This window comes from Phymastichus coffea, unplaced genomic scaffold (genome assembly GCF_024137745.1).
Source record: "Phymastichus coffea isolate CEN01 unplaced genomic scaffold, Cenicafe_Pcof_1.1 PCOF00165, whole genome shotgun sequence".
In the NCBI taxonomy this organism is placed as follows: Eukaryota; Metazoa; Arthropoda; class Insecta; order Hymenoptera; family Eulophidae; genus Phymastichus; species Phymastichus coffea.
Genome location: NW_026706976.1, coordinates 260,993 through 273,341, shown reverse-complemented (window position 1 = coordinate 273,341; position 12,349 = coordinate 260,993). Strand labels below are relative to the sequence as shown.

The window sequence follows — 12,349 nt, the reverse complement described above, 5'->3', positions numbered from 1 at the left end:
TAAAGAGTAGCTAAGAGAGGTGAAGAAAATATGCTGCGTAAAGAGGCATATATGTGCGCAGCAGCAACAGCAGCAGTGGCGGCGCAGTCAAGTCCCTTGTCGCCTTTGCATACTTACCTTTGAAAAAGAAATCCGGCCTGGTATTCGTATACCGTCTGTTTCTTTTTTCAAACCTTGAATATTTCACACAAACAACGATGGATTTGAACAACTTTTATGCGACTACATTTTACACACTGCAAGGTTAGTATAAATGATGCTCTGTTACGATTACATCCTCGAATAACATTTTTTATTTAAAACTTCGTATAAGAGTCGGATATTGGATTTGAACGGGTTCAATTTTCGGACAAAAATGTTGTACAAGTTTTACTTTGTAGTGATCATTTATCTAAATGTAATTTCATTCAATTAATATATCTCGAAAACAAGTTGTCGTGACAAGTATTCCTTGCAAAGAATACAATTAACAATTGCAGTTGTTATTCGATAAATTGGCAACAGTATTATTTCACCGTGGCACGTATGTCTAAGCTATCGATATTGTTTTCATAAACTGTCGAACAGAATTTTAAGCGCGCGGTAAACCTAATTATTCACTTCAATCAGCGCTTCGAACAATCGACGATTGAAGGGCGTTCAATATATATATAAGCTGCTAGTTGTCCTCTTTGTCTTTCACTTTCAACGAGATCCAATCGCGACTCAGCGACATGCACTATTATTGACGGGCAGGACGCGCGTAGGCAGGTGGATTACAATTTATAGGATGCGCAATCACCGTGCGTGCGGATTTGTCGTAGCGGCGATCGCAAATCCGTATTCTTTTTGTTCACTCACGTTGAGTCCACTTCGATGGAAAACGAGGGCAATTTTACCGAGCCCTTTTTCTTCCACTACCCATTTTCCTTTTTCTGTCTCTTAAATTTCTCTCGCTCGACGCTCTCTTACACACACACACGCGTATGAGAGATCTCTAACTCTTACCGTGATTTTTTCCCACCTGTCTCCTTTTTCGTCTTCTTGGTGAGCGAACTGCCGGGACATTCGCGTGCTCCTGCACAATATTTTCCGTCCTGTGACAACGCTCTACTATGTGCACGGCAAACGTGTTGACCAGCATTGTCGTAAATGCTATCTCCTATAGTTGTCGTATCATAACATCTCCTGGAAGGCAGTCGGCTTTCATTTACAAAAAATTTCATTTGTAAAAAATCGCACGAGAGACGTACATTTTCATTCTCGAATCCCGGCGAAGGACGGTTGGCCGAACCAGCATGTGGAGCAAGTAACACGGGTAGTCACGTGCGGGAACAATAGGCAATCGGGCGCCAAACCGATCAGCCCGTAATAAACTCGAGGCCTTCAGAGAAAACCCGGTGCTGCCTGTGTGCGCCTTAACGATCTTCAAAAAATGAACCGGACGCAAGCTTTTGAGCCGTGGAATGACCGTCCGCTTACGCGCGAGTCGTAAAAATAAAAGAAAGCGCGAGGAAAACTCTTAGCGGCGACGTTGCCTGTTTTCACTCCGCCCTTAGGTTCAATCATAAATTAGTTTTAAGTGAGCGAACAAAATGTAAGTGATCTCAAATAAGTGTAACACAAAAGTGCGCTATCGAAGCAGTAAAGTGTTAAAACTCGTTTTTATATAGCGACGAAAGGCTGCCAACCTTGCAGAGAGGCCCCTGTCCCCCGGGCCTAGCAGGTCAACGCTTTACGGAACGGAGAGGTCGTAAGGTCGAACCGTAAATGGAAACAAGAGAGCGCAAGGCGAGTGAGAGAGGTAGAGAGAAAACGGACCCCCCAAAACTCATCGGTAGCCCCCAGTGGAAAAAGTGAGAAGCGGGCGAAACTTAACGTAAACCACACGAGAAAACAATATTCGTCATATATACATACGTATATATACACAGCAAAGACTTAGATATATTTTAGTCGAATCATGTCTTTTTCAATATGCCCGTCTTGATTTTGTAGTAAAATTAATGGTATAGCAGCGCAACAAGCCGATAAATTTTTTTCTTGGAGTAAGCAACCATCGAGTAGTTACATTGTAGTCGTATCAAATTGATCGTGCAAGGAGTTATTTTCAAGCTGTTATCATAAGTTTTTAAAGAAATTCTTCTACAATGAAAATTTGGTCTGAACTTAAAAGTTAAATAGTGGCTGTTCCCGTTGACATGTTATCTTGTAAACCGAAAAAAATCATTTGCCTGAATTTGAAATAACTCGGGCAAATAATTTAATGAAATTAATTCTAGAACGTCTAATGTTGAAGCAGTTATTATAAGTTTTTAATACTTTTTAAAATATGATTTTTTAAATACATTTTCTAATATGAATATTTATTAAAAGTAGTTAGAGAGACGAGTCTTCTTTTGCATTAAAGAAAAGAATAACACTCTAATTTTCCATTGTATAACGTTATAAGTAACATAAAAAAAAGTTAAAAAAATACTAAAATTGAAAAGTTTAAAAAATCACATTAATTAAGATTTTAGGAGATACTATCATTAGAATCATATAAATCTTGTTTTTCTCATCATTCATTAAAAACAAATCGTATAAGCCCCTTACCCGTCAAATTTTGACATTTAGAATGTGAGTTATCAACAATATACATACATACAAAATACACATATGCGCATGTGTATATATTTTCTAGAAATGGTGCGCTATGATACCTAATTATACCTTTAAACTTACTTATGCTTGACGCGTCCGCGAAACTGTTAATACACGTAATAACATTGATTGAACTATATATCCAAAAGTGTACGCCCGGATAGGAATTTCATTTTATAACTAAAAATTAGAGATACTTCAATCTATAAAATTTGCGCTCTCACCTGCAGGTGCAATATCGTTAGTAGCCGTTTCACGTCATAAAACAAATAAAAATGAGTTTATGTCCGGCCATATTACGAAATTTCTATTGCGTACGATAAAGTGAGAGTAAGCTCTTTTCATCGCGCTCGAGTGCTCCCGTTCAATCAACTTCTATCGCAATTCACTTTTTCAGCATTTAATGTACACGCGTGTAGTAAAAGGAAAGAGAAAAGGAAAACAACAGCAAAATGAACGTTGATAAATATTTATGAGGCTATACCGGCGAGGCGAGAATGTATTTTTAATAGCTCGTTTGTAGTCGAACCAAATTGGCAATTACCAAAGGATACTTTGTTAATACGGATGAAATAATTAACGAGATGTCGCTATGATGACATTAAAAACACTTTGGCTCTAGCAGTCCCATCAGTGTCGCGCAGTTTGCCGAAACAACAACAGGCAGTCAATCGCCGACAAGCAAATAGCTCGCCATTAAGAAGCTGTACTATCAACTCTGAGTCGTCCCTTAATCGATCGTCGTGCGGTGCAATCTCGTTAAGAGAGGGTAGCCCATGAAAGTGGATCCTTGTGTAGTGGCACAGGAGTACAGTCGTGTAATGCAATGTTATAGGGGGAGAAGAGACTTACAGGCAGCTCGTCATCGATGAACAACCTGATTACGCGGCGGCGGCGGCGGTAGCGAGAGAGAGAGAGAGAGAGAGAGAGAGAGAGAGAGAGAGAGAGAGAGAGGCGAAGTGGAACTCGACGCGCTGCTTGCGGCCCCCGGATGCAGCGGCGAACTTTGCTCGATCGATCGTGTAGCGGTAGCAGCAGCAGTAGTCGACGAACTCTGTCTTTCTCTCAGTCAACGGCAACGCAACGCGTTTTTTTCTCTTTTTTTTTTAACGCGACAGGGTCTCTGTCACCGGAGATTATTCTTATTCGTTTTATACACTGCGTTGTTTTTAGTCTTCCGAGGCGAATATCCCACTGGATAAGCTTCGTGGAGACAGACGTAGTACTACTACGCGTGCTAATACTACCCTGGACTTCTTTTTTTCTTCTTTTCACTGAATAGTTAAAGTGTCATTTCAGTTGGCATAACTTTTCCGAGTTTTTATTTTTTCAACGACTTTGGATACTTGAGTTTCTTTTTTTTGTTTGAACTGTAGAAATTGAATTTTCACGAGTTATCGATTGTTTAGCATGAAAACAGACATAAGCTGGATAGCGTTTTTCACGATTTATTTGTGAATATCGTGTTAAATAGTAAAGAAAAAGTATGAATCTATTAATTCGTCGATGTACAGTCAAACGATGCTATTGCTCGGATCAGTTGGATTATTTTTCGACTGGTCGATAACACCCACGGTAGCGTCGTCAATGTTACAGATGTCCGAGCTGTCGTTTGCTTTCACCAGATGCATAGCGGACGCAAGCCTCAAGGCCTGAAATCAAACAAGTTCATGTAGTGCATATGTGCGTAGCTTAGCTTGGATCCACGCAACCTTTATCGTTTGTAAAATCATGTTTGTTTCACGCCCCTCACTCAAGGGTCAGATATTTGATTTCGATATTTCGCGCGAAAACATACGTCGATTTGTCAGTTGCATCTCTGCCGGTACGTTCTATAAACCTTTCGGTTGATTGCGAGACGCACACCGTGAAAATTCGATTTGATACTTTGTAGGGCAATCATCTGCTCAATAGTTCATCTTCAAACGTAATTAGATTTTCTTTCGTTGCAATCACATTCGTTATTGGGTTTGAGAGAAGCGTAGACACGGCTAGCAAGGCCTCCCTGCACCGACGAAACCCGCCGCGTGCAACAGCTGCTGCTCATTCGCTCAATCAAATTATCAAAGTGATATGAACTGTAATTTTTCGAAAGTATAAATTTAAATTACATTTTACATTTTGCTGGAGTTGAAAAGTTACGGGATAATCCGTTTCATTCACCCAATCACATTATCAAAGCGATACGAATTGCAATTTTTTTTACAAATCAAATTAGACTACATTTCAATTAGATTACTTTTTAGTTGAGATGAAAATGACATCTATAATCAAGCCAGATGCTGTTGTGACATTTAACGCATTTTTCATTTACGTCAATACACGGTAAAAAAGAATTACACGAAAATTCGTATTTTCCAGCGAACTTTTTATCGGGCACGTTCAATTAATTGTCGTACGCTCCTCGTCGAACCGTTTTCGATTATTTCGCTCAAATAAACGTGCGAGAAAACCATGTTGTTTCAGCGCAAGCAGGGAGGTAAAGACCGATGTTGCCGACAGGTTTTCTTTCTTTTTTCCTTGTAAATATATAAACATTTACCGACGGCAGCCGCGCGCGTCGATGGTAGAGAGGGATGTGCTCGCGCGAGTGTGCGAGTTCTTCAAACGCGCGGCAAACCAAATACTCGCGCGCCCGGGGAAGCTTTGCTTTCCGTATGCGATATGTATCGGAAATGATTTCCCACTTGGCCGCGTATGATTAACTCTGTCACCCGGGGTGAAATTGAATCGTTTGGTCCGGACAGGTAGCCCGCGAGCAAGCGATACTTTGGCCGATGGAATATTTCGTCGCCCTTGACAGACAAGTCTCGCGTCGCGCCGAAGACCGGATAGAAGTAAAGTGGGAAAGAGCCTGTTATCTTCGTCATTTACATGTGACGGAGTCGCTTGATGCCACTTAAAAGGAATTGGGAATTGAATCGGTACGGGCCGGTCAGAGTGCGTGCACGCATCGACTGTTTTCCGCCCCGTTCATTCGAAACATTGAAAACAGAAGACTTCGAGCCGCGCATAGGTGAGAATTGTACGCGATTAACTTAAGATCGTAAATGTTGTATGGTATGGGCATAGGGTCGTTGACGTGTGAGTGAACGTCAAACGAGCCGGTAGTGTATAATTTTGCCGGCGAGGTCGGTGCGTTAAACGCTCAGACGCCAAATGGTTCTTCCGAGAGGTGTACATAGAATCAGATGGTATGATTTGCGCGCTAAAAGTGCCAAATGCGACGTCTTCTCCGCCGATCTTGAGAGCGATGACGATTCCCCCGAGGATGCGTTATTGAAAAGGGGCCCGGGAAAGTGACGCGGCCGGACCTCTAGAATAGTGTCGAAAAAAAATTTGGTTGCGTTCCACGTTCCATTAATAACACAACGTTGACAGTTTATTATGGAATTATTGTTTGGCCTTAAGTGGTCCTTTTTAAATCGCGTTAGTTTAATTAATTTATCCTAGCATTTTATGTAACTTACAAGTAATAGTGTAAATAACGACGCCTGGTTAAAAATTCAAATTAAAACGAAATAATATCGACAAGCACTTCCTTTATTTACGTTTCGCCTGGATCCGAACACGTTTATTTGAAAAAAACCGTGGGCTTTGTTAACTGTATTTACACGAGGTAAAATGAACTGTTAACGTTAACGGTTTTCATGACTTACGGAGGTAGATTCATAATATACGAATTGTAATTGTACGACTGCACGTATACACAGCGCAGGGAGATAATGGGAAATGGATCTTCTTTTTGATTTTTTCGCAGATCGTTTATCTATGAAATTTCCCATGGGAAATTCAACTTTCTTGAAATACATAAAATAAAAAGATAGGAATCGAACTCTTTTACTCGGGTCCGGCTAGCGAAACTTAATATTAGTTTTCAGATTATAGGAGCCGAAATGCACTCCGTAACGGAATAATGCAATGCGGTGTACGAAATGAAGCGCTAACAAGTGGGACTATCAAGAATAATTACACAATTACAACAGCGAGCACTTTGACTAATCAGCGAACTATCTCATATAGCGTATATTGGGCGTGCATAGCTAACCATCATCGAACAGTCATTCGCGTTACAATGTAGATTGAAATTTCAATATAGCTGCGAATCCGCAGTTTGCGTCGTGCGGATAGAATTGCGATTAAATTGAGAGAAAGCGTAGACAGCGACCCTTCTTTGATCCCGTCGCGCTGTGTAGAGAACCCAAATGATATAGATGGCCATAATGATGGCTGGAATGCAGATGCCGGCAATAGACGAGGCTCCTCGCACGAATACATGATGAAGCGCAAGCAGTATTATGGCTATGGCTGCTCCGCCTGCTATGTAACGACCCGTGCTTCTCCGTTCCTCCTGTTCAAATCAAAAAATAAAATGATCGTGAGCCTCCGTTATCTTTACTTTGTCATTGGTTTATGTCTCTTTTTATCCTTTTTCTTCTTGAAACGATGCGCAGCGAACAATATCTATATATCGGTCACGCATCGCGCGCAAGGATGAAATACTGCCAAGTCCCTTTGCCAATGGGTCTCTCGTTTATCACGTTGTCCCGAATAAAATCGCGCGCGCCGTCGAGATATTTGGACCGCGTTACGGGACAAGGACGTCAGCGAGCAGATGCGCGCATGCACGTGTGCATTTTCGTAAGACTGGGAGCGAGCGTGTCGCCGAGCTCGACGCTGGCAGCTTCGTAGAACAACAATGGCGCGTGCGTTGCCGTCCAGGATGCTACGTATGCGCGCGGATATTACGCAGTTACGTCCGCGCGCGAATGTTGCACAACCGACGCCCGCTGCGATGCGAGCGCGGCTCCACCCACGCGCGTTACACTCTAAAGGGGGAGTCGGGCCTATATCGATGACGGACTTCGCATTGACGCGAACTGCGCGTGCACAAAAGCGCTGAACGGAACGACAATTCGTTTGTGCACACGTTCGTATCCTTTGTGGGCGAAGCTTTCGACCGTCATTTCCTCGATTTATCGCACGTGAACGTATGTGCTAGTGGAATTGAACGATTTATTTGCCGCGGTGAAGCCACTCGCTAATTCCATTGCTGTTTTGCATGAAAATGAAAACTTTTCCGAGCATAAATTTATCGACGAGGAACAACTGGATTTCCGGAGTTGTCGGTAAATCTGATCGTTGCGGAAAGCCACATTATTTCAATAAACGTGACGACTGACTTTTTCAGGAGTAAACAACAAGGAGGATCAATTCAGTCTTTCGAAAAATGTCACTGCCGAATGCAAAGCGAGCGATTTGCATTTGGCTATTTCATTTGTCCAAGTTCGCACTCAAAGAAGTTTTAAGAGACTGCCATTCGCACGCACTCCTATAAAATGGGCCGCGCGAGGCGCTTTTTGCCTATTCACGTATGCAGATGAAGCTTCGTATATTCCCTACATATACCCTCCTCCTACTAGCAGATGCATTCTATTTAGTCGGCATACATTTCGTCGCTGATATTATCATATTCAAATAGAGCTTCTTTCGTAATTTTATAATCAACTTAATCGATAGCCGCGGAAGTTTAGGCGAACGATAGAAGTTCCTTTTTTTGCAAATGGGATAAATCTGAGGTTATTTATTTGTGTTTGCATCTGTGGTTTCGTTGCACTATTAATTTGTCTTTTCTCTACACGCGTAGCGTGGAATTTATTGGCAATTGGACATTTGTCGAATGCCTCAGTGACAATTAATAACGCTAGAGGCTTGTACAAGAGAAGTTCGGTGCTTACCTGTGCTAAAACGAGTAGACATGACATTATATTAGCTATGAACCATGTCGTGTAATTCTTGGGATACGATATACCATTTGATAAGCACCGTCGCATTTGTTACTTAAAAATCACACTATCTTTTAACTGTTTATCTTTGCTAACTCATTACTTGAAATTTCACGAGATGGATGTCTAACTATAAGCGTGCAATTAGTTGAGGCGACATGTCACGCGGATAGTACGACTCGATTTGCGATTCAGAACGATTTAATTGTTTCTTTTCATTAGCTGATATATTTTGCAATAAAAATCATAAAAATAAATTCGACCATAGATGAGTTTTGATTCGGCAATGAAGAGTGATTTTTTACAGTACGTCGATGAAAAATTGTAATTACACTTTGATCAAAGCTTTATACCATCAGCGTCTGCTAACGGATGCTGCTCATTTTGTTAGAGCTCTATTAATACTACAAGCGGGTTTTCTGAAACCACCCTCTTTTACGGATTGTTGACACAGCACAACTTGCTAGTCTATGCTGAATATATTCTCATTAATATTAGGTATGAGCCATGTCGTATAATGCTCGGGATACGACATACCATTCGAAATAAGCGTCGTCGCATTTGTTATTTAAAAATCATACCACCTTTTAACTGTTTATCTTTGCTAACTCATTACTTGGTATGGCGTAGCATTGATTAATCTCATCAAGCTTTACTGCACGGTTTCCTATTGATTTGAGTACATTCAGCGACAAAAATTAAATTGACGATAGCCAATGCATATAAGTCTGTTTAACGCAAGAATCAAAGTTTTCAAAGTTTCGAGAAGATAATGCTTCTATACATACCACGCCGGTATGTGCTCTTTATAAAGAAATCTATGATTTATAGTGAAACATCAAAAGTTCATCAAAACTTTACTGATATTTTTTTCTTACGAGAGTACTAAAGATAAAAAAAATTATTTACTTTTCCAAAGTTTGAAAAAACTCTCGTTTTCATTGAGTTTAAAGGACGGAGATCATCACTCTCCGCGAAGTCGAAAAAAAAAGTAACTACGCTTTCAAAATTCAAGTAATCATCGTTGAGCGATAGCGGCCGGATAAAAAAAAAAAGAAATAACTCTTTTAACAAAGTTCAAAGTAATCCAGCTAACTTTGCCTCTGGTCGTATAACTCGCGATAAAAGTTTCAAAGATGTATAAAATGTTACGCTGCATGCAAGGGAAGAATGGAGAGATTCGACCGTATACATACATACTACATACATACATACATACATACATACATATATATAAACACACACATACACGCAGAAGAAAGCCAGTAGTGGCTAGTAACCTACCTTGGTGGACAAATGGTTAGCAGTTTCGTCGTCTGCTCGCAATACGTCCCTCGACGACGTCACAGACTGCAACTGCATATTGGCTGCCGACAGCTGTCGATTTTCATTTCATCAGCTCCTTCCTTCAATGAGTAACGCTTATCGTCCGGCCACATCAGTTAACTAATATCAGAAAGGCGCGTGTGGAGAAATTCGCCAAAAACATACTTGCAATTATCTTCGCGCCCTAGATTTCGCGTGCACGTGACTCTCGAGCGCCAATTTTTCAAAGTTACGAGTTCCTTGTCCGCCAAGTTTTTGTTGGGTTTCTCAAATGCTTAGGCACGAACTTGTTGCACTTCTTTTCGTTATTCAAGTTGCGAATGATTGTCAGAGAGAAAAGAAAAAAGACAAACACGGATAGAGGAGCCGACCTTTCGAACTTAGTCTCGAAAGTTGTCTCGGGCGCGTAATGAAAAAACTTTGAAAAAATATCGAGAGTATCCAGCCGTTCGGAAGTGGTGCAAGCTCGAGGTCGCAATGGAAACTGAGAGAGACGAAAAGCCCGCGCAGGCAATCGAGAGGCACAAAAACTACGGAGTACGTATTTTGCCGGGATGTATGAAAGCGCAGTTTCGGGGAGGGGTTAGGCTCGCGATAATAAACGAACGGAATCCCACGCAACAAATCTGCATCATCAGATTCTTTTTTCGTTAGCTGTTCTTATTTCTTGATCGCTTGTTTCCCGAAAGTGTTGTACACGGGGTATTTCTACTGGTGAACCGCGTCGTGTTACTCGACACGACGGATTGGCTGTTTCTGTCTTTTCGGTTTGTTTTCACGGCTAAAAGAAGACGCCGAATTACGGATAATGAATGACGGCTGCTTATTTTTTTTAAACGCTTCTCCCGGCTGCACTACGCCAGCTACCATCAAGTATATAATACGATATATCGTTTATAGTTGCGCGTTACACCAGTGGAACTTGAAGGATCGATGGATTTTTCAATAAAAGGAATTTATCGATTTTTCTCTCTTTGCTCAAGCAAAATGGATATTGATGATGCAGCGGATACTTTTTTAAGGTTACGAGTGGCTATAAAATTTCGAGATAACATTTTATAGAATATTTCTTATTTTAAAGATTTGTACAAATGTGTCGACATTTGTTTCATTAATTGACTGTATATGTTTGAAAAATCATAAAATATCCTGTATGCAATTGTTATTTTTGTCATTAAATACCTTAATTCGTAGTAGATAAAAAAAAGACATATTTCCTCGCAGTATATGCAAAAATTAATATTTTTTATCGGCCACGGCCGTACATTTAATATATTGGTGCTTATTAATATTCAAATGCCAAGCATTAAGAATAAATCACACACCGCGCGGTACAAATAAAATGAAACACACTGGCAGCAGCGATGCGCGACATAAATGATTTCTCACTAGACTGCGCCATCAAAATTCCTCTCGGAACTTCGCGTATGTAACTCTCTTCCGCGGAGAAGGAGATAATATCCTACCGAAAGGCGAGAAGAGCGGAGTACGTCAGCGACCCGACGCGTGGAAGTAAAAAGGACAGGGGTCCCGAGTATAGAACTAGCTGCCTATATATCACGTCATCTCGGGGTCGGCTGCGAATATAAGTGCATCGAGGCAAATATTCCGGAAATTCAAATGACGAAGCTATATACACACGCACGACATGCCGCAGTGAGCTTACTTTGCCCGCGAATTTTCATCGTTCCTTCAGGCTTCGTCCTTTTTTTTATGGCCTGTATGATTCGTGTGTACGTCCTGGCTGTCATAACTGCAGCTTTTATGAGCGATTTTTCAATGAACAGACATTGCGCGCTGAAAAATACGCATTGTTAAACTTTAACGATCACTCTCGTGTAGAATTTCATGATTTTTGTTTTACAGCACCTTATTTTTTGTTGATTTGTGAGTACATACATTATTTAGTTGACGGGGGGGGGGGGGGGGGGGGGTAAAATGAAGCGATTCAACCGGAGGCAAGGCTTCGTGCCTTCTTAGGGATGCTATATCTATGCACGGTTTATTGAGGTCATGAATAATTGAACGAGATCTTTGTTAAGAACCTGAGCGTAAGGGAATAATCCGTCTGAAGTAGATATGTGCTGAGACGACATATTTTACGTCGAATCTCTTCTTACATAATTAATTACTCGACTTTTTCGCATAAGTCATCTTGATTTACTGTCGCACAGCCAATTATGGCGCGAAATACAATGAATCATCTGTGAGGGAGACGATAAGCCCCGTTAAAAGAGTCGTATTGTTTGCTAAACTACCGGGCGAAATTTCTCCACAAGCGCTCGTTACCGCGGTTGTTTCCAATGATTAAAGCTCGACTGAATTATAGCGTCGGAAACAGCTTTCACGGCCGATCGAATGATATACCCGTCAGCGGGCGCCAAGTACGCGCAGCGGCAGCAGCTCCGAAGAATGTCCGCACGCTCGGACGCCTGCTCCGCGAGGATAATTATTTGCTTTGGCCGAGCTTCGGCTGGGCAAGCTATATTGGCCGCGCGCGCAGTCCGAGATCGCAGGCGGGCGACGCTCCATCGAAGGAACAAGCGCGACGCGACGCCAAACGAGGCAGGATGCGCTCGCTGGCATTCCGCGCCTGTCTGCTTTTGCGGCGC

The 12,349-nt window shown here is 41.5% G+C and overlaps 1 protein-coding gene across 3 annotated transcripts; it reads right to left on the bottom strand.

Annotated features, from left to right (window-relative positions):
- Positions 1 to 2,980: 2,980 nt before the first annotated feature.
- LOC131673036 (uncharacterized) lies at positions 2,981 to 10,958 on the bottom strand. Of its 3 annotated transcripts, none has more exons than XM_058950680.1 (4): positions 10,920 to 10,958; positions 9,696 to 9,857; positions 6,794 to 6,976; positions 2,981 to 4,277 (listed from the first exon to the last, which is right to left on the bottom strand). In XM_058950680.1, the coding sequence occupies exons 2-4, from the start codon at positions 9,771 to 9,773 to the stop codon at positions 4,140 to 4,142; spliced, it is 399 nt and encodes a 132-aa protein (XP_058806663.1). In that variant the 5' UTR covers positions 9,774 to 9,857; positions 10,920 to 10,958; the 3' UTR covers positions 2,981 to 4,139. The 3 variants fall into 3 exon arrangements, with proteins under 3 accessions (XP_058806663.1, XP_058806662.1, XP_058806661.1); XM_058950679.1 differs by lacking the exon at positions 10,920 to 10,958 and adding an exon at positions 9,903 to 10,200 and having other exon boundaries at positions 9,696 to 9,832; XM_058950678.1 differs by lacking the exon at positions 10,920 to 10,958 and adding an exon at positions 9,903 to 10,200 and having other exon boundaries at positions 9,696 to 9,817.
- Between the last annotated feature and the right edge of the window lie 1,391 nt (positions 10,959 to 12,349).

What these genes read in the sequence shown, in the direction of transcription:
- LOC131673036 (XM_058950680.1), bottom strand. Translation starts at nt 9,773, where the DNA reads ATGCAGTTGCAGTCTGTGACGTCGTCGAGGGACGTATTGCGAGCAGAC. An exon ending in CTAACCATTTGTCCACCAAG is followed by an intron (nt 6,977 to 9,695) that starts GTAGGTTACTAG and finishes TGATTTGAACAG; the next exon opens with GAGGAACGGAGAAGCACGGG. An exon ending in CGCGACGGGATCAAAGAAGG is followed by an intron (nt 4,278 to 6,793) that starts GTCGCTGTCTAC and finishes GTTTGATTTCAG; the next exon opens with GCCTTGAGGCTTGCGTCCGC.